Genomic DNA, 20,557 nt, shown 5'->3' with positions numbered 1-20,557 from the left:
CGCACTTGTCACTTGGTAACCAGATAACCAGAGGTGATGCTCAAGCTGTCTTGCATTTTCCACAAAAACCTTCTAGCAGTAGAAACTTGAGCCTTCAAAAAAAAATAATAATAAAAAATGGGGATATTTTTATCCCCATTTATATTTGTATGGGAATATAGGAAAGCAGGAAATACGTCCACCCTCTGCAGAAAGACTTAGTCTGGATGACAACCTGAATGATTAAAAATCAAAGAAACTTTCAGTGTTTGACAAAAGCCCCCAGAATACGGCCCAAAATATTACACTTTTCTCCTCATAGAAAATATCACGATACATTGCAGAAGTCAGAGGTCATCCTCCCACTCCTGAATGGGTTGCCCATGGTGAATCCCCATGACATGGGTGATAGTGCAGCAAGAGGGGCTGCCTCTGTGCATCAAGACATACGTAGTCCTGACCAGGACTGTGATGCACAGAGGAAAACAGGAATATCAAGCTGTAACGGCAACCTGCAGAAAGGTTCCTCGGAAAATAAAGATACAGAGGGCAGGGGAAAACACAGTAACTATACAGACACCCCCTTTGCAACCCCATCGCTCACCCTGTGTGCACAGTAATGTGGTGTCTGGCAGCCCAGGCATTTCCCTCCTCTCCCCCCAACCCACGCTGAGGAGGGACAAAGGGGCTCTGCTAACAGCTACCAAAAGGTTCCCCATTGTTGTTGCCCAGATAATGAAATACCCACAGGGAGCAGGGTGGGGATGGACAGCACTCCTCCTGCTCTTCTCACCCACCCTGCTCCCTTCCAGACCTCGCCACGCCGCAGGGGCTGATGTTCAAGACCATCACAGAGACGACAGCGGAGGTGCAGTGGGAGCCCTTCTCCTTCCCCTTTGATGGCTGGGAGATCAGCTTCATCCCCAAGGTACCGCCGCCACATGCATGGCATCACCTAGTCACCCTAAAAACACCGAGCGAACGGATCCTAAATCAGCTTCCAGTTACCCCCGCCTCACAAACCTGACCTCTGTTTGCAATTTGTGTGCTTCGCCTCGGACAGCCCCAAACACCTCAACCTCTAACTGCCAGCTTCAGGTTCCCCAGTAGTGTCAACACATACACGTTCTCTAAAAAAATCCCCAATAAAATCAAGGCAAATAAATAAATAAACCTTCTAGCCTTGCTGCCATGTACCATCACACACACACCCCTTTTTTCCTTCCACATCCTTTCCCACGACCCTTCCTCCTCCTCCTCTCCCTCGCCCCTGCTCTCTGCACGCTAAGCTACCCAAAGCAGCCCGGCTCAAACCAAGCAGCTGCCGGCTCTCAGACAACAACCTTCAGCATCCCCGAGTCACACGCACAGCTAATTCCTGCCACGGAATTTTAATCACAGGTAGAAATTGTGCCAGAAAAGATGAAAGGATGAAAATGTTGCCCTAAATATCGCAAATTTTCTATGCACGGCAACAAAAATTGTACATCAAGTATTTCATCTATATTCATAATTTCTACACCATTTAGCCCTAAGTATAGCTTCAATTGTATATAGAGCCTCTTTACAAGAGCAGTCAAGCCCCAGCAGTAAAAGAAATGCTGATTAAGTGCTCAATTATGACGTTTTCACTTGTACAAAACCCTTGCTGGAGTCAAAGGCAGCTCTGGGCAGAGGAGAATTTTAAAACTTGGCCCCAAAGTTTTAAATGCTCTTAACTGTAAAGGGTCATTATGCAGCATGAAGCAAGGGCCCAAGTGCTTTAAATAACTCAGTCCCTCATTTCCAAAAAAGGCTGGAAGGATGCAATTTTGGTACATGTACACACAAATTCTGTCAGAAGTCAAAGTTCAGGTACTGCAGGTACAAACTCCAGGATAATTTTCATTCACCAGTGGGATAAAAGCCCAAATGATAAGGCAACATCAGGGAAGAGCATTTCGTAACAAAAAGTAGCTATCTTGCCAGCATTTCACTGATACTCAGGAATTAAGCTCAACAGCATCCCCCTGAAGCAGATAAATGGGGATAGATCCATTTTAGGGTGATGAATCACTGGGATAGAAGCAAACATCTCCCTGCAGGGTCAGAAACGATAGGTTTTTCTCAAGCCAGCCCAAAAATACAAACCATTGGCCCTCCTTTCCGTTTTTAAGCTTTACACTTAAAACCACACAGCAACATTTCAGGATTTCAAGGAAGAGATAAGGTGTGAAAGGATGGCAGCTCCTGGGTGCAGGTTTTTGGAGCAGGGAAAGGATGCAGCTCTTTGGGCTTTGAGGTTCTTGCACCCATCGGTCAAGCGCATGGTCCTGCACCGTGAACACTCACGCCCCTGCTTATTGACTGCTGAAATTGGATTCACTGAGTCTCCATCACAGCTTTTCTCCTAAAATAAGGCAGAGGGTGCTGTCTCCTTCATTGCCTGGAAGCATCACTGCCTCGGGCAAACTCTAAACCGTTGCCACACCCCAAATAAAACTGAAACCAAGTCCCAGAGACTAAAAACAAGAGAGCTATAACAGTAGCAGCACAAATAACCTCTACGAGCAAAATCAAAGCTCACTCTGTCTTCCCAAAAACTGGGCAAGAGGATGCTAATTTGGTCTTCAGCATCCCCGTGAGGCTGCTCACACCCTCCCACAGAGCAATCCTCCTCCTGTGGTCCCCGCGATGCTTTTGCCCCCCAGAAGCCAGGTCAGGCAGGGATTGCCTGTCACTTGCGTGTGCTGGGGATGGGGTGCGAAAAAGGTGAAGCAAAGACAGATTTATAAAAGAAAATTAGGAAAGGTAAGGTGGCAATTTATGGCTAAAATGGAAGATTTCCTGTTTAATGAGAAAAGAGATTAATATGAATTGAGAGCTATGTGCAAAGATTTGTTTAGCGTGTTATTAGTGAAGACAGCGGCAAGAAAAGATCCTTTGTCCAAACACTGGCAGGAAAGGTGACATTTGCAGTTGCTTAAAGCCTTACAGTTTTTCAGAGCAAAACCACAAAGTATAATGAGTTTAATAAAGATATGTAAAAAGCAGGGGATGGCAAAATAAAGACCTTACTGTTTCATACCCATATATGAACAACAGAAGGTTCCTGGCACCTGAATAGTAGGAAAAGGAGTCTAGCCCAGGCTTTGGTTTTATTGTCTTTTCTCTTCTGGAGAACAGCAGACACGCAGATGGCAAAATACAGAAGTTAGGGGTGGGGAGAGAAGGGATGGGGGAGGATTTCTCAGCCCAGCAATGTGAGTGCTCCATGCTGGTGGGTGACTTCACCCGGGGTTTCTGCACCTCCATAGTGGAATGTGCCAGGGTGACAACACGATTTGGGGATGCAGGGCTGGGCGGGGAAGGTTGCAATGTGGGGACCACCTTCTCACCATGCATCAATCCCCCCAAACCAGCTTTTTCGGTTGTGTTTTTTTAACGCTTATTTCTGCTCCCTGGCAGAATAATGAGGGCGGTGTGATCGCTCAGCTCCCCAGCACCGTCACCACCTTCAACCAGACAGGGCTGAAGCCGGGGGAAGAGTACACCGTCACTCTGGTGGCCCTGAAAGAACAAGCCAGGAGCCCTCCCACCTCTGACAGCGTCTCAACCCGTGAGTGAGCCTGACCCTGGGCAGCACGGCAGTGCCCAGGGCTCGGCCCCCAAAATAAGGTCCCATCAGCAAGAACAGCCCAGCACTGCATGGCAGGGCTGAAACTAGCACAACTCAACTGCCCAAGCTACAGGTGCATCGCAGAAACAGCTTCTTCATGCGGTATCTCGTCCCTCTCCCTCCCAAAGTGCTGCAAGCACAGAAACCGTGGCGAGGTTAATGGGGTTGGGAACGAAGGCTTGGGTCCACTGTTATTACATTGCTGGATAAATTCCTCTTCTCCACTAATCTCACAATTTGGAGGCTGAACGCCCCCAAGAAACATCTCTATAAATGTATCGCCTGCACATATATAACAGATTAAAACTCCCACCCGCTTTTGTGCCACTAAACACCCTCTACTCCCAGCAATTCAGGCAAATCAGGCAGCAGGACAGGGAGCCAGGAGCAACAGCACGTCCCTTCCTAACCAATTTCTTTGGCTGGTCACTGGTCCACCCCATAGGCTGAAGGAAATTCAACTGGATCTTCTCCTTGCCGAAGGAGTTGTGGTGATGGGCAGAGCTCACGGGGGAGAAAAGGCTCTCCATGTCAGATCTGCTGCAGTCTGCCTTGGCAGCCAGGCAGATGTCTACCTCCATCCAAGTTGTTGTGAATGGAAATGGCATTTAAATAGCCGCCAGAGGGTTATAACGAGGTGATACTCTCTTCGGGCTGCTAATTTGAGGCAACAGTGAGAGCGAAGGGAGCAACCCTCCACCAGCAGCAGCTTGCTGCAGGTCTGAGCTTCCTCGGCACAGTCCTCCTGCCTTGCCTCCACGCTCAGCTCAAAGTGGCTTAACAGAGACATCTCCTGGTCAAGCCCAAACCTTCCTTTCCCTAAGAAGACAGCAAAAAATAAAGGCTGGTACTTCAGACTCTGCAGTTGACCTTTGCAGGGGATCGCAGATGGAGTGGTGGGCTCCCAGCTCCCTGCTCCATGAAGGTGTCCCCATGCTGGTATGTCTGCCTTCCTCTGGGGCACACCCCATAGCTTTGCCTCCATCATCCTCGTCCCTGCCTCAGCACCTTGTGCCGGGATCGAGCAGCAAAAGCATGGATTTATGCTGCACAGCTAACTAGAACTTGATGCTCCCCAGCATCACCTGGATGACTGGACAACATGAAGTAGTTGGAGATTTCAGGGTTTGGATAAGCATGATGTGGTCCTGGCCAAGCTGGACAGCCAGCTTGTACTTAAACACTATGCTTCCCAGCTGTCCTCCCTCCTCCATTGCTGTTTTACCCCCAGACCTCACCCCATTGCTCCCATTTCTCCCACATGTCTTTTTCTAACCCTCCCTGGTCCTTCCCACCCCTGCCCACACACATCTCCCCCCGAACTTCCCACCCTGGGGTGCAGCACTCAGAACATCCTTATTATATAGTGTCATTTTCTAATATGTACTTGCATGCAGTATAGCCTGAATTACAGAACCAGTGTGGGGTTTTTCACCCACCTTGTGATCATGTAAGTGATAAAACGGGCTGACCGGTGGGCTCCAGGCATCAGTGCTGCCATGGCACAGGAGCGATGGCCGGGCTTGGCCCATCCATCCACCTGCGCAGCAGCGAGGTCCTGCTGGACTCAAAGCATCCATCACCTGGGCTTAAGCCCATGATTTGCAGAGGTCAAGTGTTCCCAGATGAGGAGGAGGGAAGGGCCCAATTCTCTGCAAAAGAAAGCAGAAATGTCCAAAATGATCTCCTAGTAGATCCCCAGTATGAATTTAACTAAAACCCCTTTATCTGAGAGGCTTTGGTAGACACCCACCACAGCCCCGCACCCAGCTAGTTATGAAGACTCACCAGAGCAGTTGCATTTTCTCTTCTCTCCTCACAGCTAAGACATAACAGCCTTACGAGCCAATCCCTCAGCTTAACGACAAACCAGGAGCTGGCACCGAAACAGGAACATTTCTAGAGATGTGCCTCAGTTCTTGATGCTTGGATCAGTCCTTGGCCCCACGTTATTTAACACATTGTCAACGCCTTTCAAAAGACATAATATCATTGCTGATAAATTTTGCCAGCAATGGAAAGGCTCAGACAAGAGTAAATTGAGAGGAAGGAGATCATCGATAAAAGCAGTCTGAATGGCTCAAAGAGCTGGGCACAAAGGAAAACTGTGTTCTTCAACACATTGCAAAGTACAAGCAGTTATCTAGGAGCAAAGGAAGTGGACCACAGTCAGACGTAGGAGGTTTTATCCTGGGAGATGTCACCTGAAAAAGCCAGGGAGGAATTGTTACAACCAGCTCGAGGGAAGGGCACGGGTTGCATTACAGCTGTAAAGGGCATCAGTGAAAGAGCTGCTGGCCTTGCTCTGATGCCCACAGCTCGGGAGAGACATCAGTGAAAGTGGAGAGGGTTCAGGAAAGAGCCAGGAAATTGGGACAAGGGACTGGCAATCCATCAAGACCAAACCCTCTGAATACCTTGGGGCAGGGTGTCATGTCTCCTGCCCATGCCACCTCCCTGCCTTATCCCCAAATGCTAATTCAGGCCACTCCGAAGGTCAGGTCGAAGCATGCCTGAAGCTTGGTGTCCCCAAAGATGCCACCTTGCCCCATCTAACCCTCCCAAAATAACAGGTGCCTGTTTCCCCCCCTCCTCCACAGTCATCGATGGCCCAACGCAGATCCTGGTGCGAGATGTCTCCGACACGGTGGCCTTCGTGGAGTGGACACCGCCACGTGCCAAGGTGGACGCCATCCTGCTGAAGTACGGGCTGGCGGACGGGGAGGGCGGGAGGACCACCTTCCGCCTGCAGCCCCCCCTCAGCCAGTACTCCCTGCAGGCCCTGCGTCCCGGCGCCCGCTACCGCCTCGCCGTCAGCGCCCTCCGGGGTGCCAACGAGAGCCGGCCAGCCCTCGCCCAGTTCACCACAGGTAGCTAGCTGGCTTTGCTGGGAGAACCGGCGTGAATTTGTAAGCCTCCAGCAAGCACGGGCAGATGGCTTGCTGCAGTCTGCAGGTGGGCTGTTGCATATCTGGAGCTGAATCGAGGGGTTTTTTGGCATCTGGGATTTAGTGGTACCTGGTTTTCCTCTGGCATGAGTGAGTTCGGGTTTAATCCAGCGTACTGGGAGGAAGCAGCGCAATGAAAACTATGGTTAAGGTGCAGGTTCAAATGGAGATGCCCAAACGCAGGTGCCTCGCATCCCATTGCGGTGCCAGTACAGAGCAAGGCAGCGCAAATTATTCAGCTCACCCTAAAACACGCAACCTATACCACCCCTTGACCCCCCTCCACTAGTGCCTACATTTCTGTTTAGTCCCTAAAACCTCCAGAGCAACAGGTCTTCTTCATGCCCTGTGCCCCCCAGGGATGCTGGCATGGTCCCCAGGGCAGCCCAGGTGATCAAGGATGCCAGCACCCGGCAGATGACTCAAACCCCCACATTTCCATGACAATGCCTGAGCAAACCCCACCTTGGCCGCATCCTGCTGCAGCATCAAGGCTGAACCTGCTGCTGCCTGGGACACACGGCCCCACCAGCTTCAGTGCTCATTCAGACCCACAGCTTAGCTTGAGCCTACTGCTAAAACTTTAAAACCCAGCAGTTTGCACCCTTAATAGCAGCTGTGGATCAAAGTGCAATTCTTAAAAGCACCAAAGCAGCAAGCACAGGTCTGAATTCAAGGCGATGCTTGCTCCCATTCAGTGTTGAAAGCCAAGGCAGATGCCTTGCCCAAGGAATCAGCAGCAGTTACGCAGCTGAAAGCAGCCCGGTCAGAAACATGGTTATCTTATTTTATATCTTCTCTGAATACCCTAACTGGTCGGTAAAACTTTAATTAATGTTAAGCCTGCACATAGCTAACAGGTTTAATTTACCGTGCCATAAAGGAGAAAGTAGAGCGTGTATTTCAGTGCTGGTTTATGGTATATAAATTATTTGTCATGTATATTACTGGTGGATACTAGGCTCCTACTATAATAACTGCGGTGTGTGAATTGTGTGTGTATGTATCTTTATAGATAAATATTTTGGACGAGATGTTCACCCTGACTGATTTGCTGCGTTGGCCTTCCTTGCTTTATTTCTAAAAGGCAACATAAAAAATCCCCCCCTAAACTGAGATCTATCAAGGAGCAGTAATTACCCCTGTCCGCTGGCACCCAGCCCCTGCCCGGCACTAACCCATCGCTCACCAGCAAGGTTTATCGTGCAAATCAGAGCATATTTGGTGCACAGCCTCAGCAGCACTAATAAACAAACCCTTTGGGCAACATCTGAGTGTGAATGAGCTGGTAAAGATGCTTGAGGTTCTACTAAGGGCTGTTACTAAGGCGTAACTGCTACAGAGCCCTTTTTCTCTTATGCACGCTACCTCGGTTTCTCTTACTCTAACATAGGGGGGAAACACTTTTCTTTTTCAAATAACACACCATTAGATCTTGAATTGAACTTACTGAGGGATGCTGCAAACACCCCAGCACTCGCATCGGTCTCACGGGTGGCATCTCTCGGTCTGTGCTAAGCAGGAGGTGAGAGCAGATGCCCCAGCCCTGTCTGCAGGGACATGCCCTGGGGAGGAGGGACCGCACGTGGGACCTCATGGACATCACACTTGGGTACCCCTCCACTGCCGTTTAGCCGTGGAAAGGCTATGGGGTGCATTCCCGGTGCCCGGCGATGAGACGGTGCCTCTCTCCCTTGTGTTGCACAGAGATTGATGCCCCCAAGAACCTGCGGGTGGGCTCGCGGACGCCCACCAGCCTTGAGCTCGCCTGGGACAACAGTGAGGCCGAGGCGCACAGCTACAGGGTGGTCTACAGCACCCTGGCAGGGGAGCACTACCATGAAGTCCTGGTGCCGCGTGACACCGGTCCCACCACCCGGGCCACCCTCGCAGGTATGCGTGCACCCACGCGCCCTTCCTCCCCCTCCTCCTCCTCTCAAGCAGGTAGGGCAATGGAGAGCCCCGTCAGCACCAATGCTCGGTTGCCCTTATGCTGCCACATATTTGAGGCTATTTTGGAGTTTACTAGTTACCAGAGAAAATAGGTTCCTTGGGTTGAAGTTCATTTCCCGCTCTGTGGGTCTGCATTTGGACACAGCTTATCCATGAGCTGAACAACGCACCTCCCAGTGATGCACCTCCAGTCTGTCCAGGTGCCAAAGAGAGCTGGCAAGGAGCAAAGTGAGAAATGGGGAGAGGAAGCATTTTTAGACTGATCTAAAGGAAGATACTATTTCACCGTTCTTTCTTTTCCTTGCTGAGAAAGAGCCATGGGCACCAATGCCCCGTAAGAGCAATGGGGAGCCAGGCTGCCCGAGTTCATTGCCTTTCTCCTAATCAAGCACAAAACAGATCCAAATCCAGGGATGCTATTTTTGAGCAGGTCCTTCAACTGGTACATTATTCAGGCCAGCACAGGGTGTGCCACTGGGGGCTGCAAACACCACCCACCTCCTGCTGCCAGGGAAGTCCCAAACACCTTCTGCAGCAACATGGTGAAGCACCGTGTGAGGTCTGGTTTCCATTTTTTTTCAACTGCAACTGCTTGCCTGCTGGATTTGCAGCTCTGGTGACATTTTTGGGGACAAATACAAGACTTACGCATGTACAAAAAAGATCACTCATTCATCCTGAAGCTCTTCAGTATGGCAGGACACCAGGTTCTTCCACATCAACTGTCTTTGCCCTCCTGGGATCGCCGCAGTCCAAAGGGGGCTCAGGCATCTCTGCCGTAAGGAACTATAGGAGTAAGTTCAGTGGGAAAGTCAAATGCGAAGTTACAAGCACAGTGGCACCAAGTCACGAGAAAGGCTGGTGGGCAGGAAAGCAATTAAAGCAGGTAGCTTGAAAAACGTGGTATGTGGGGAAAAAGAAAAATGTTAGGGATAGTTTCTGCTGCATTCATGATGAGGACATGCATGGAGAACCAGGATGGGATCAAAGAACCAGTGCTGGTCGCCTGCTAGGTTTCCTCTAGGACGCTTACTACCTTGGTAAGGGAGAAAGAGCATTAAAAATGGGCCAGATCCCCCCTCCTGCAGAGGTGCAATACCACCCCAGCGACCCAGACTGCGGTGACACCCATGGCAGAGGCTGAGCTTGCCTCAGAGGACATGGCAGCCCAAAGGCTCTTGTTTTCCTGAATAATAACGTAAAAAGCTGCCAAGTCTCTGCCAGACTCAGGCAGGGCTACAGGAAAGCCTCTCGGGAGCAAGCTCCAGAAATGCAGAAGCTTAAGACAACAGCAGTGAGGGATTTTTATATAGTGCTTCCATCATCACCTAAGTGCATTTCTTCTGGTTCCCAGGGTACTATGTAATAAACAAAGAAATTTAAAAAAAAAAAAAAAAAAAAAAAAAACCACCAAACTAATCACAGCAGAAAATAACCACAAAAACATTCTACTGGCAAAAAAATAATCCAGGATAGCACATGAGTCTCTCCCATAGCTCCATTACGCACATGGTAGTCGTGTCCTCCAAAGTCTTGCTGCATGTGGTGCAAAGCCCGTTGGGGTGGGTTTCCAGCCAGCCAGGACCCGGTGGGATCCATGGCGTGAAAGCAACCAACAATTCCTTCATCCACCTTCATCTGCCTGCAGGAAAACCAACGAGGAACGGTGCTGAGCAGAGCTTATCAAAGATTTAAGCTTAAAAATACAGCAAGCCTTGCCCTGCCCCAAATGCCTCTTTTCAAAATCAGCATTTGCACAGAAACAGCCACAAGTTCGCTCCATCCAGAAGAGCTGGGAGAGAAAAGGCATCATTTTATACGTTCCTGCTCATTTATTCCTTCTCCTCCCCCTTCCTCCCAGGCTCTTCTCCTTTCCAGGCTACTCCTGACACTTACTAGGCAGGGGCAAAGGGGGTCCCTTTCCACCCCCTGGCACCAAGACTGCACCATAGCAAGAGGAAAGGAGCAGGGAATGTGGGTTTCCCTCCCTCTTGGCCTCTCAGGGAAGGTTTTGGTGGCTTCAGGGGATGCTGCCCCTGGGCAAGGCAGGGTGAGACTGGGCTGGAGGGTTTATGGTTTTCTCTAACCCTGTGGGAAAGATCATGAAGCACAGGGAGGCATGGAACAGAGCTGCCAGCAGCCAAGCAGAAGTGAGAGGCAGAGGCAGGAGATGTCCCACAGAGATAAAACATCGATCAGCAAGAGGTGCAGGGGAAAGGAGCTGGATGAGCTTGATTCCCATATCCCTTGAGAGAGGCACCGCAGGATGCATCCATCCCAAGGAGCAGCACTTGATTCAGCTCCCAGAAAGACTGCGCCTTTCCTAATTAATGTGCATTTCATTTACTCTGCATAATTTATTTCTCTTCGAGACACCAGCCCTGTGACAATATTTGATGTCGAATCAGTTTGGAAACAAATGTAAGATACTTTATCGTTCCCATCTCAGCTCACATACACACAATTTCTGTCTCGGTGCCAGCAATTACAGCAGACCTCAGCAACAACTTTTAGAAATTGCTTATTACTGAGCCTGAATAATCCAAATTCCCTGTCCAAAGGCATCCATGTGGCTTTTTAAAAAGGCTCAGCTCTTCCGCTGACCTGTGGGAGGGCTGCTCACCCCAGGGATGTTCAGGAGGGTCCCCCCCTGTCCCCAGCTGTGGGAGGTGGGGGGGTCCCTCCCCAAGGCCACCCAGCCAGGTGCTGCTCTCACACCCCTTTGTGTCCTTTGCACCCCCCGGCAGATCTGGTGCCAGGGACAGAGTATGGCATTGGGATTTCAGCGGTGATGGACAGCCAGCAGAGCGTGCCGGCAACCATGAACGCCAGGACCGGTGAGTTTGGCCCCATTGCATGCTTCAAGCACAGCTGGCTCCTATGGCTCAGATGTCCCCATAGGACAGTCCGTGCATGGGAACAAAGGTGTGCACCAACCCTCTCCCATAGAGCTTGACAGCCCCCGGGACCTCCTGGTGACGGCCTCCACAGAGACATCCATTTCACTGGCCTGGACCAAAGCCATGGGTCCTATCGACCACTACCGTGTCACCTTCACCCCTGCCTCAGGGATGGCATCCGAAGTGACAGTGCCCCGGGATGAGTCACAGCTCACCCTCTCGGAGCTGGAGCCCGGGACAGAGTACACCATATCCATCATCGCTGAAAGGGGACGCCAGCAGAGCCTGGAGGCCACCGTGGATGCCTTCACAGGTAGAGAAAGATAAACTGGGGCCAAGGGCACAGACCACCACCCCACACTGGCATCTACGCCAGCCCGCTGTATCCCTAGCACCTAAACTCTTGAGGTGGTGATGGGGATGAGAGCTGGAGGCAATGCATCCATACGGGAACAGGTCTGTTGACCTCAAAAGGAGGATGGCCCTACCAGTGTAGGTGCCTTGTCCCCTTTGCCTGCAGCTCTGAGCACACTTGCTTGGCTAGAGGCTCCCATAAGGACAAGGCAGGGTTGGGGGAATGGGAAGCCCATGCCTTCCCCTGTGGTCAGGGTGGCCTGTGTGTCCCTAAGAAAGAGAAATGAAGCCTTGAGGGACCTTACAAGGACCTCTGGGTAGAAAGCCTGCAGCTGAGAAGCTCAGACAACACATACCATCTGTAGTGGGACAGCCTTACCACCTACCATATGGGTCTGGGATGGAGGGTGTGTGCAGGCAGAGCTGAGAAAAGCACTGGTTTTCCCCTCCCAGTTCTGCCTCTTGATCCCAGCACAGTTTCAGATCAATAGAGAGCCCAGAGCTCCAGCTTTGCCACCTCTCTTGGGTATTTCCCACACAAACACTGAGAACATCGTGGAGGCCAGGATCTGCAGATGGTTGGGGCTGCATCTCCCCTCTCCATCTTGCAGGTGTCCGGCCCATCACACAGCTCCACTTCTCCCAGCTGACATCATCCAGTGTGAATGTCACATGGAGCGACCCATCCCCACCAGCAGACCGCCTCATCCTCACCTACAGCCCCCGGGATGAGGAGGAGGCGCAGCAGGTCACACTTGAAGGCACCCGTAGGCACGCCAGCCTGGCGGGCTTGCAGCCATCCACCGAATACCTGGTGTCACTGGTGGCTGTGCACGGCACCATCAGCTCTGAGCCTGTCATGGGCTCCATCACAACAGGTACCATGGAAAGCCCCCCGCCGGGCACAGGACCCTACCAGGAGGGCGGGCCGGGGGACAGGGAGCAGACCTGCCTCCCACAGCTTTGGTTTCTGCTCCATCTCACCAGGGATTGATGCGCCGAAGGACCTCAGGGTGGGCAATGTCACTCAGGAGTCCATGATGGTCTACTGGAGCCCTCCCATTGCTGCCTTTGACCACTATAGAATATCCTACCGTGCCGCCGAAGGTAATGGGTCAGACCGCTCTTGCTCATACCCTGAGCTCACAGCTGCCAACCCTCCCTCCACCCACTGGCAGGAGCAAGCCACCAGGTCATCTTCACCCCAGGCAGCATCCTGGAGCCCTGGGCAAAGCCACCAATAGCTGGGATGGACCAAGAGGCTGCAGGGACGGGGTGTCTGGGACAAGGATGGGAAGGGACCACCGCAGCCAAGGGCCAGCCCAGCACAGAGGGGCACAGGGAGTGATTCACTGCAGTGAGCTCTCCCTGGGGATGGTTAATTCGGGGCCCAATCCTGAAATCCCACCTCCCTCACCTGCTTCCCAGGTTCATCTCCCTTGGTCCCAGTTTTGCCTTTGATGCTGAAAAGGTTGAGCCAGCAGCGATGGGCACACAGGTGTGCACCTGCAGGCACAAAACCCAGTTACCCCCAGTATCAGCCCTGGACTGGTGGCATTGCCCTCCCCTCCCAGGCACCTCCTATAGCCCAGGGATGGGGCCAGCTGTGATGCCAAAGCTCTTGGCTCCATCCCAGCAGGCAGGACAGACAGCACCGCCATCGGCAGCGACGCCACCGAGTACGCCCTCCGCCACCTGCAGCCCGCCACCAAGTACGAGATTGGGGTGAAGAGCGTGCGGGGCCGGGAGGAGAGCGAGGTGGCCTCCATCACCGTGTACACAGGTGGGAAGGAGCTCCTGGTAGGCAGGTAGCGCTCAAACTGTGCCAGGGCCAGCCCTGGCAGCCCCTGCTTGCACTAGTAATCAGGCAGCTGAGAGCAAGCTAGACCTGATGCAAGCTCAAGATGATGAGCAAGGCTCACAAGGGCCCAGTGTGTACTGTTGAAGTATGTCTAAGCAAAGCCTTTCCCGAATATGCGTAGGTAGTCATGGGAGGGAGTGATAAATCTGTGTACTGGGCACGGGGAAGCCAGAGATACGATGGTGGGCAACCATGACAACCTTTCCTAAAGGAAGTACAGACTTCCAGAAATAATCCCCGGGGAAGCCCGGACACAGACAGCATCTGCTGCAAGAATAAAACCCTCTGCTAACTTCAAACTCCTCAAAACCTAAAAAACTCCTTAACATCCCAGGCTGTGCGTCAGGAAAGCAGTGGAAGAGCAGCCCAGGTAGCAGAGCTATGACATCTCTGCTCTCCAGCTAGGGCAGCAGTAACTCCTCTGCAGGCACATGGGCCTGTGTTACTGAAATCTCAGCATGAAGACCTTATCAACACCAATGTGATGTAGATAAGCAGACACTTCTTTATTGACAGCCGGGTGCGTGAGTGAGTCCTCTCACGATCAACGCACACCAAGCTTCAAAATCATACACCATATATAGAACTTATTCATGCATATTCATTAAGTATTCACGCATAATCATAGTATTTCCCGAAAATCATTAACATACCCTCCTCCCAAATCCGATTCTGCACAGTAAAGGTTAGAAAGGTCCAGAAATGGGTCTGGGGTACGATTTGGGTAGGTGGTACATGAGTCGGTGGTCGCGATCTCCCCCCTGCCGGAATTACCTTTTACTAAAGCTCACGGTTTCTTGGCAGGTAACTACAAGCTGTTCCAGTCGACTCTCCCCAGTTCCCATTAATTCTACATTCTGACATTTCAATACACTTTCTACATACAGAAGACTAGTCAAATACAAAGAAATCTGTAAAATCCCAAATTTGTTACCTAAGTTTTAAACAATGATTCTAGCCCATTCTTCTGGCCTTGGTACAGGGCTGTACAGAGGATTTCATAGCAACTTTTGCTGTGCAACTACAAGTTTCATTAAAATCTATTTCTTATTCCAAATGATTTTACAAAATCAAATAAAGTCAATTAATTCTAACTTATTAGCAGATCTGTAACACCTGGGTAGCAAGTCAGGACCACAAGCGATGGGCCACAAGAAGCCTTTCCAGTCCCCATTCCCATCTTTTAAACACTTCTGACTCTGAATCTGTCTTCTGTGCAGCCATGGATGTCCCCTTGGGGGTCACGGCCACCAACATCACCCCTACCGAGGCGCTGCTGCAGTGGAACCCACCGCTGTCAGAGGTGGAGAGCTATGTCCTCATCCTCACCTGCCGCACAGGTATGCTGGGGCTCCATTTCACCTCACCTCCACCTCTCCCCCACCCCAAAGCCCAGGGCTCAGTAGGTGTCCTCCACGGAAGGAGCCCTTGCTTCAGGAGGGCAGCAGCTGGTGGGTGGCATGGCTGTACCCCATCCTCAGACACCAGCTCCTCCCACGCAGGTCCCATGGCATGCGCCTTGCACTGCCCCCACCAAGCCTCAGAGCACAGCAGTCCACACAGGAAAGGACTGGGATCCTCCCAATTTGCTAACTGGCCCACCAGCAGCAGCCCTGGGGCAAGCAAGTACCCATCGCAAAGAAACTCGGTGTGTGGCAACATCAATGAAACCCACCACTGAAGGCAAAGAAAGTATCAGGCAAATATAGGGACCATGGGAAAAATAAGACCATCCTTCAGACCGACCACCACCACTACAGCTCACCTGCTGCACTGGAGCTCACGGTGTTTCAGCCATGGTGTGTCATACCCATAGACACATTTTGGAGAACCACCTTGAACATCTACCTTAACTCATCTCTTTTGGCTTACAGTTGCAGGAGAAACAATTCTGGTGGATGGAGTCAACCAGGAGTACCAGCTGACCAATCTCCTGCCCAGTACCACCTACACAGTCTCTATGTATGCCACCAACGGGCCTCTCACCAGCCAGACCATCAGCACCAACTTTACAACTCGTACGTACGGTCACCTCCCCCACTGCCTGTTATGCGCCCTTACCCACACATCCACCCCAGGAAAGGCGGCCAGCAAGGCTCAGCCAAAGCTTTTGTCACATACACATGGGTGTAGAAGTAGCCATGTACCAAAAGGCCACCCAGATACCAGTGCTGGGCACAACACAAGAACAGAATTTTAATCACAACAAGCATCAACCATCATTTTCACTCTTGCAACCTCCATCCACCTCTTTCTTTGATTTCCCCTGGATGTGGTTCCCCGAGAAGACCCTTGACCAGGTCTTTTTCTTGCCCAAGGCTATAATCCAGGAAAGTCCCACAACCCATTTTGCTTACAGGAAGCTCGGCAGGCCCCATAACACATGAATTTCGGAGCTGTTACCCTTCAGAGAACATGCAAGTAGAGAAGGACATTTAGAGGGCTTACAGAGCTCTGATCAAGGCTGGAGATGGGTGGTGGGGTCTGGAAACTGAGGGTGAGGATGGACTTTGGGCTGTAGCTCAGGGTTGCAAGGTCGAATCCCAGTGCACTGAGTTGGGAAGCGGGCCTGGGGAGGTTGGTTGTCTGTGAGAACTTGCACTTCCCTTGGTCCCAATCCACCCTTGCAGTTTTGGATCCTCCAACAAATCTGACTGCCAGTGAAGTCACTCGACGGAGCGCCCTGCTCTCCTGGGTGCCTCCCGTGGGAGAGATCGAGAACTACGTCATGACCTACAGATCCACCGATGGCAGCCGGAAGGTGAGCGAGTCCTCACAAAGAAAGAGGCTCATTAAGTCAGGGAATAACACAACTGTGGAGAAATGAGCAGGAGAAACCCAACGAGGTAAAAGAATGACGCTCACTAGGTCAGGGAGAGACCAGAAGGGCAAACACTGCTTTCTACATAAGCAATACTTTAGACAAAAAGTTAGAAAACACAGGAAAAGATTGCCTAGGGCAAAATCTTCATGTACATCTGCAGGTCTGGGCAAAGAGGGCATACCTGGGAAGTCTGGAGGAACAGGGGAAATTCCCAACTTGGGAAACACAAGCAAGCTGAGGCAGGAGAAAATTACCCCGCAAACAGAGATGCTGAAAAAGCCATTTGCCCTTCTTGCAAAAGGAAGATAGGAGCAGACAGCTAATTAATCCCGCAATACAATATATTTGATTATTTAATGAGTACGTCCATATCTGCCTGTCCGGAGGCTGCTACAAACACTATCAGGAATACGTCACTGCAGAGTCTCATTGCCTTTGCCGGTGCGACTGGCTCGCCGCAGCCGGAGGATAATAGCTTTGCAAAGGGGTTCGATATAATGCTAAGTGGCATTGGCTGACGACCAGAAAAATTAACATGACAGGAACTGATGGAGCCAAAACTGGCTGATAACTAGGTTTTGGCCAGCTCTGCTCCTTGCAATGCTTGGGCAATCAGTCATGCCCCGGATTGAGGGCACGCAGATCCCGACAGAGTCGGTAAACAGAGCACACAGACTGCAAACATTTACATCTCCTGTGCCTAAACCAAACCAGCTAGCTTTCTCCTGCCCAAACCATCCCAAAAGGTCGAATATATATTAACATCACCTTGACTTAGTCCAGGGGTGTAAGCAGCCATGCAACGCTCCTCGGCCAGGCACCAAGGGCTGCAGCAGTTTGTAGCTTCCCTTCCCTCCTCGCTTGCTCTTTAGGCTCCCCATCGCTTTTCTCATCTGTTGCTCTTGGTGTCTACCTCCTTCTGGGACCCATGTACAGGAGCTGATTGTGGATGCCGAGGACACATGGATCCGCCTGGAAGGGCTTTCTGAGACCACAGAGTACACCGTGCGCCTGCAAGCTGCCCAAAACACCATGCGGAGCGGCTTCATCTCCACCACCTTCACCACAGGTGAGGACCTGCGCCGCATCAGCTTGGCCAGGTGGGGTTTAGGCCACTCACCATGCTGGCAGACACAGACTGCTTTTGTGGGCTCTCCCTTCTCAGGCAGCATTTCACCATGATCCACAGAGAGGTATCTTCATTGCCACGACCTACAGTGCTGTTTTGCTATGCAAAGTTAATGGCTGTACCTATATCTGTAATACAACACAAGACCCAGTCCAGGGCAAGGGGTTTTGAGCTTCAGACCAGGAACCATCTACCAAACCCTTTACCTTGCCCTTGCCCCTCCTCAAATGCATAAATAGAGGGGGAAAAAAACCCAGAAGTTAACAACATGTATCAAGAGGTATGCTCTTGGAGCGAGCAGGGAGAGACTCAGCTGGTCTCTCCATGCTGTAAACATGGTCCAACCTCTCAGATATATCATAGAATCATAGAATGGTTTGGGTGGGAAGGGGCCTTTAAGGGCATCTAGTCCAACCCCCCTGCCATAAGCAGGGACATCTTCAGCTAGGTCAGGTTGCTCAGAGCCCTGTCCAACCAGACCTTGAGTGCTCCCAGGCATGGGGCATCTCTGGAAATATCAAGCAGGTGCATCTCCACTACCACCAGTGGAGTCACGGACAGCAGGGCCAACGTGCCCACAGGACTGTGATCCCACAGATTTTACCTAATGGCATTATTCCTCCCTCCTCTCATTCCACAGAAGTCACGATCCACTGAGGTAACGGGGATTTCCTTTCCAAATCAAAGGGTGGGCGTCCACGTCCAACCCTCACAGACAGAGTGCTTATGCTTGCAAGAATGACACTTGTATAAAAATGTCACCATTGCCCCCACCATTTGCAACCATTCATGTTAGAAACTGTGCAAAGCATGTTGTCCCTCCGCCTCTTTGAAAGCCATGCTAGGCCTGGGCACTTAACAGACAGAGTGCCTGTTGTTCAGGGCTGAATCTAATTGCATTTCTCCTGGGCTTCAAAAGCACTAAGCCTGAAGACAATGTCCACCAAAATTCCTCCTATCTGTGCTGCCAGTTCGATTAGGAGAGTTTTCTTTGCATCTGCTGCAGATACACTTTCCCATCTCAGTTACATGCAAAGGTCCCTTCATCTGCTTTTAAGAGATAATAGAAACTATTTACATTACCAAAAAAACCCCAGAAAAGACTCTTCCCTAATGCATCTGTGGATCAGGTTTTCCTGTTATTCTCACCTCTTATGCAGGCATATAAAGCCAGCGCAATTCAGGCAGGTGACGGAAAAATGCATGTCATCTTTGAGGTTCTTTGGGAGTCAGGGACAAAACTGCATGGGGCTGGCTTCTCCACTGGGATAAAGCAGCAGAAATCCACTCACGTCAGGCAAGGAGAGCACGGTTTCCATTAAACACAAATGCCAGACCTCGGCAGTATTAGAGACACCATTGCCAGCTGATGCAGCATCCAAACACACGTTTAATTACTTTTAAGATGAAGATAGGCACCAACTAGACACCAGCTTCTCCCCACTTACCCCCCGTATCGATCAGACAGAAGCACCCAGGAACGACCGCTGGGGCAACGCGATCCATGGGCAGCATCCTCAGCAAAGAATCGGGGTCTGGGATTCAATTATTTCATTTACTCTGGCAGCACATCAGGGCACTTTGCAGAGAATAAGGACTTGTCTTTAAGGAGACAGGAAAAAAAAAAAAAAAAAAAAAGAAAACAAAAATACCAACCAGGCTTAATTTAAATTGTTTTGCTTCCTTCTGCTCACAGTACACATCCCGGGGTTCTGCCATTGCTTCTGACATATTAATAGCTCAGCCTCTTTGTTTCATGTTTGCATAAGGTTCTTGGGGAATTGTATACAGATGGGACAAAAGGAAGAAACAGATACAGTATTTATAATTTATAGTGGTTTGAAATGTCTTTCAAGGTCTCCTTCGCTCCTAAAGATATGAATATAAATTAAGAAACGAGTAATCTCTGCAGAGCTCAGGGGAGCCTGAAGTCGTTGTCTTTGAAGCAGTTTTCATTGTTGGATACTCTAAAATGCAAACACTGCCTCACCACACCTTGCGTTACAGAGCACGGAGACAGGAAAAAATAGGGAGTCTTCAATATTTGGACAAAGTGACAACCTCCAAAGTCTCCAGGTGGCATGAATGGGGGGGAATACACCCAAGTGGGAAATAACAGACAAGGGTCTGTACCCTGGTCCTACGGGGTATCACTCAGTCGTGACGGATGTACACAGCACACCCTTTGCACCTTCTCAATGAGTAACCAAGGCACCCTCCAAAGCCACATCCATATTTCCAGCTCTGCACTCATTTACTCCAGCATCCATACGCACCAACGGCAAAGAGAAAGATGTAGTTCCACATTTTGCATTAAAGGAGAAGAAAATCAAACTCAGAGTTGACAGCCCAATATTGTTGGGGTCTTGTAGTTCAGACTTTTTTAAACTCTGACCCCTAAATGAGAAGTTTCTTCCTTAGAGGACACCTGGAGCAGAGCTACACAGCCCGTGCTGTCTGCCCATCTCTAGTATCTGGCACAGCCTAATTCCTGCTCAGTTTGCAAGTGACAGTCAGCCTGGCATAAGTCCACCATTGTTTCCAAGGGCATGGATCAGGAGAATCCATCTGGAATCAATAAAGTCAAAAAACTTGCTTGTAGCTGGCAATCCTGAGAGGAGGACAGGTTCTGGTATTGTCACAGCTGTCTAAATACGCCGGTCACGGCTCAAACCCCAGGGTTTCAGACACAGTGCAGAAAGATGATGCAAGAAGTGACATCCCTCATCATTCACAGCGAGGTTACAATGCGCCTTTCCAATATGCACACACTTTTTTCCATTAAATCCTCCAGTGTTGTTGGCAGAGGTAAAGTCCCTCCACTTCACAAAGTAACTTGAGACGCAGAAGCCAAATTAGACTTTTCCTGGATCACAACCAGTGAGGCCCGAGGCATGTGGAAAGGGTGTTGCTCTCCTTAAGTTTTTCTTGGGTTTGTTTTTGTTGTTGTT

The 20,557-nt window shown here is 50.6% G+C and overlaps 1 protein-coding gene and 1 long non-coding RNA gene across 5 annotated transcripts in view; one reads left to right on the top strand and one right to left on the bottom strand.

Moving 5' to 3' along the window:
• Positions 1-20,557, bottom strand: part of LOC121095457 — a 42,689-nt gene that overhangs the window by 164 nt on the left and 21,968 nt on the right. The window contains exons 2-6 of one of the 3 annotated variants that reach the window (XR_005830104.1): positions 9,187-10,180; positions 8,619-8,751; positions 5,426-5,841; positions 5,077-5,289; positions 1-92 (exon numbers count right to left, since the gene is read on the bottom strand). This is a non-coding gene — a long non-coding RNA (uncharacterized LOC121095457). Of the gene's footprint in view, positions 93-856; positions 944-5,076; positions 5,290-5,425; positions 5,842-8,618; positions 10,181-20,557 lie in introns of those variants that run through there. The other 2 variants (XR_005830103.1, XR_005830105.1) reach the window with 2 other exon arrangements.
• TNR (tenascin R) overlaps positions 1-20,557 on the top strand; it is an 81,287-nt gene that overhangs the window by 51,397 nt on the left and 9,333 nt on the right. Inside the window, exons 5-17 of one of the 2 annotated variants that reach the window (XM_040610276.1) lie at positions 792-907; positions 3,427-3,577; positions 6,238-6,507; positions 8,293-8,478; positions 11,286-11,375; positions 11,488-11,751; positions 12,404-12,670; positions 12,780-12,899; positions 13,429-13,575; positions 14,874-14,993; positions 15,528-15,671; positions 16,284-16,414; positions 17,414-17,546. In XM_040610276.1, the coding sequence (XP_040466210.1) occupies positions 792-907; positions 3,427-3,577; positions 6,238-6,507; positions 8,293-8,478; positions 11,286-11,375; positions 11,488-11,751; positions 12,404-12,670; positions 12,780-12,899; positions 13,429-13,575; positions 14,874-14,993; positions 15,528-15,671; positions 16,284-16,414; positions 17,414-17,546 (2,139 nt within the window). The remainder of the gene's footprint in view (positions 1-791; positions 908-3,426; positions 3,578-6,237; positions 6,508-8,292; positions 8,479-11,285; positions 11,376-11,487; positions 11,752-12,403; positions 12,671-12,779; positions 12,900-13,428; positions 13,576-14,873; positions 14,994-15,527; positions 15,672-16,283; positions 16,415-17,413; positions 17,547-20,557) is intronic. The other variant, XM_040610277.1, reaches the window with a different exon arrangement.

The sequence above is a fragment of the Falco naumanni genome, chromosome 11 (genome assembly GCF_017639655.2).
Source record: "Falco naumanni isolate bFalNau1 chromosome 11, bFalNau1.pat, whole genome shotgun sequence".
Classification (NCBI taxonomy): Eukaryota; Metazoa; Chordata; class Aves; order Falconiformes; family Falconidae; genus Falco; species Falco naumanni.
This window is presented reverse-complemented; position numbering and strand designations above follow the sequence as displayed.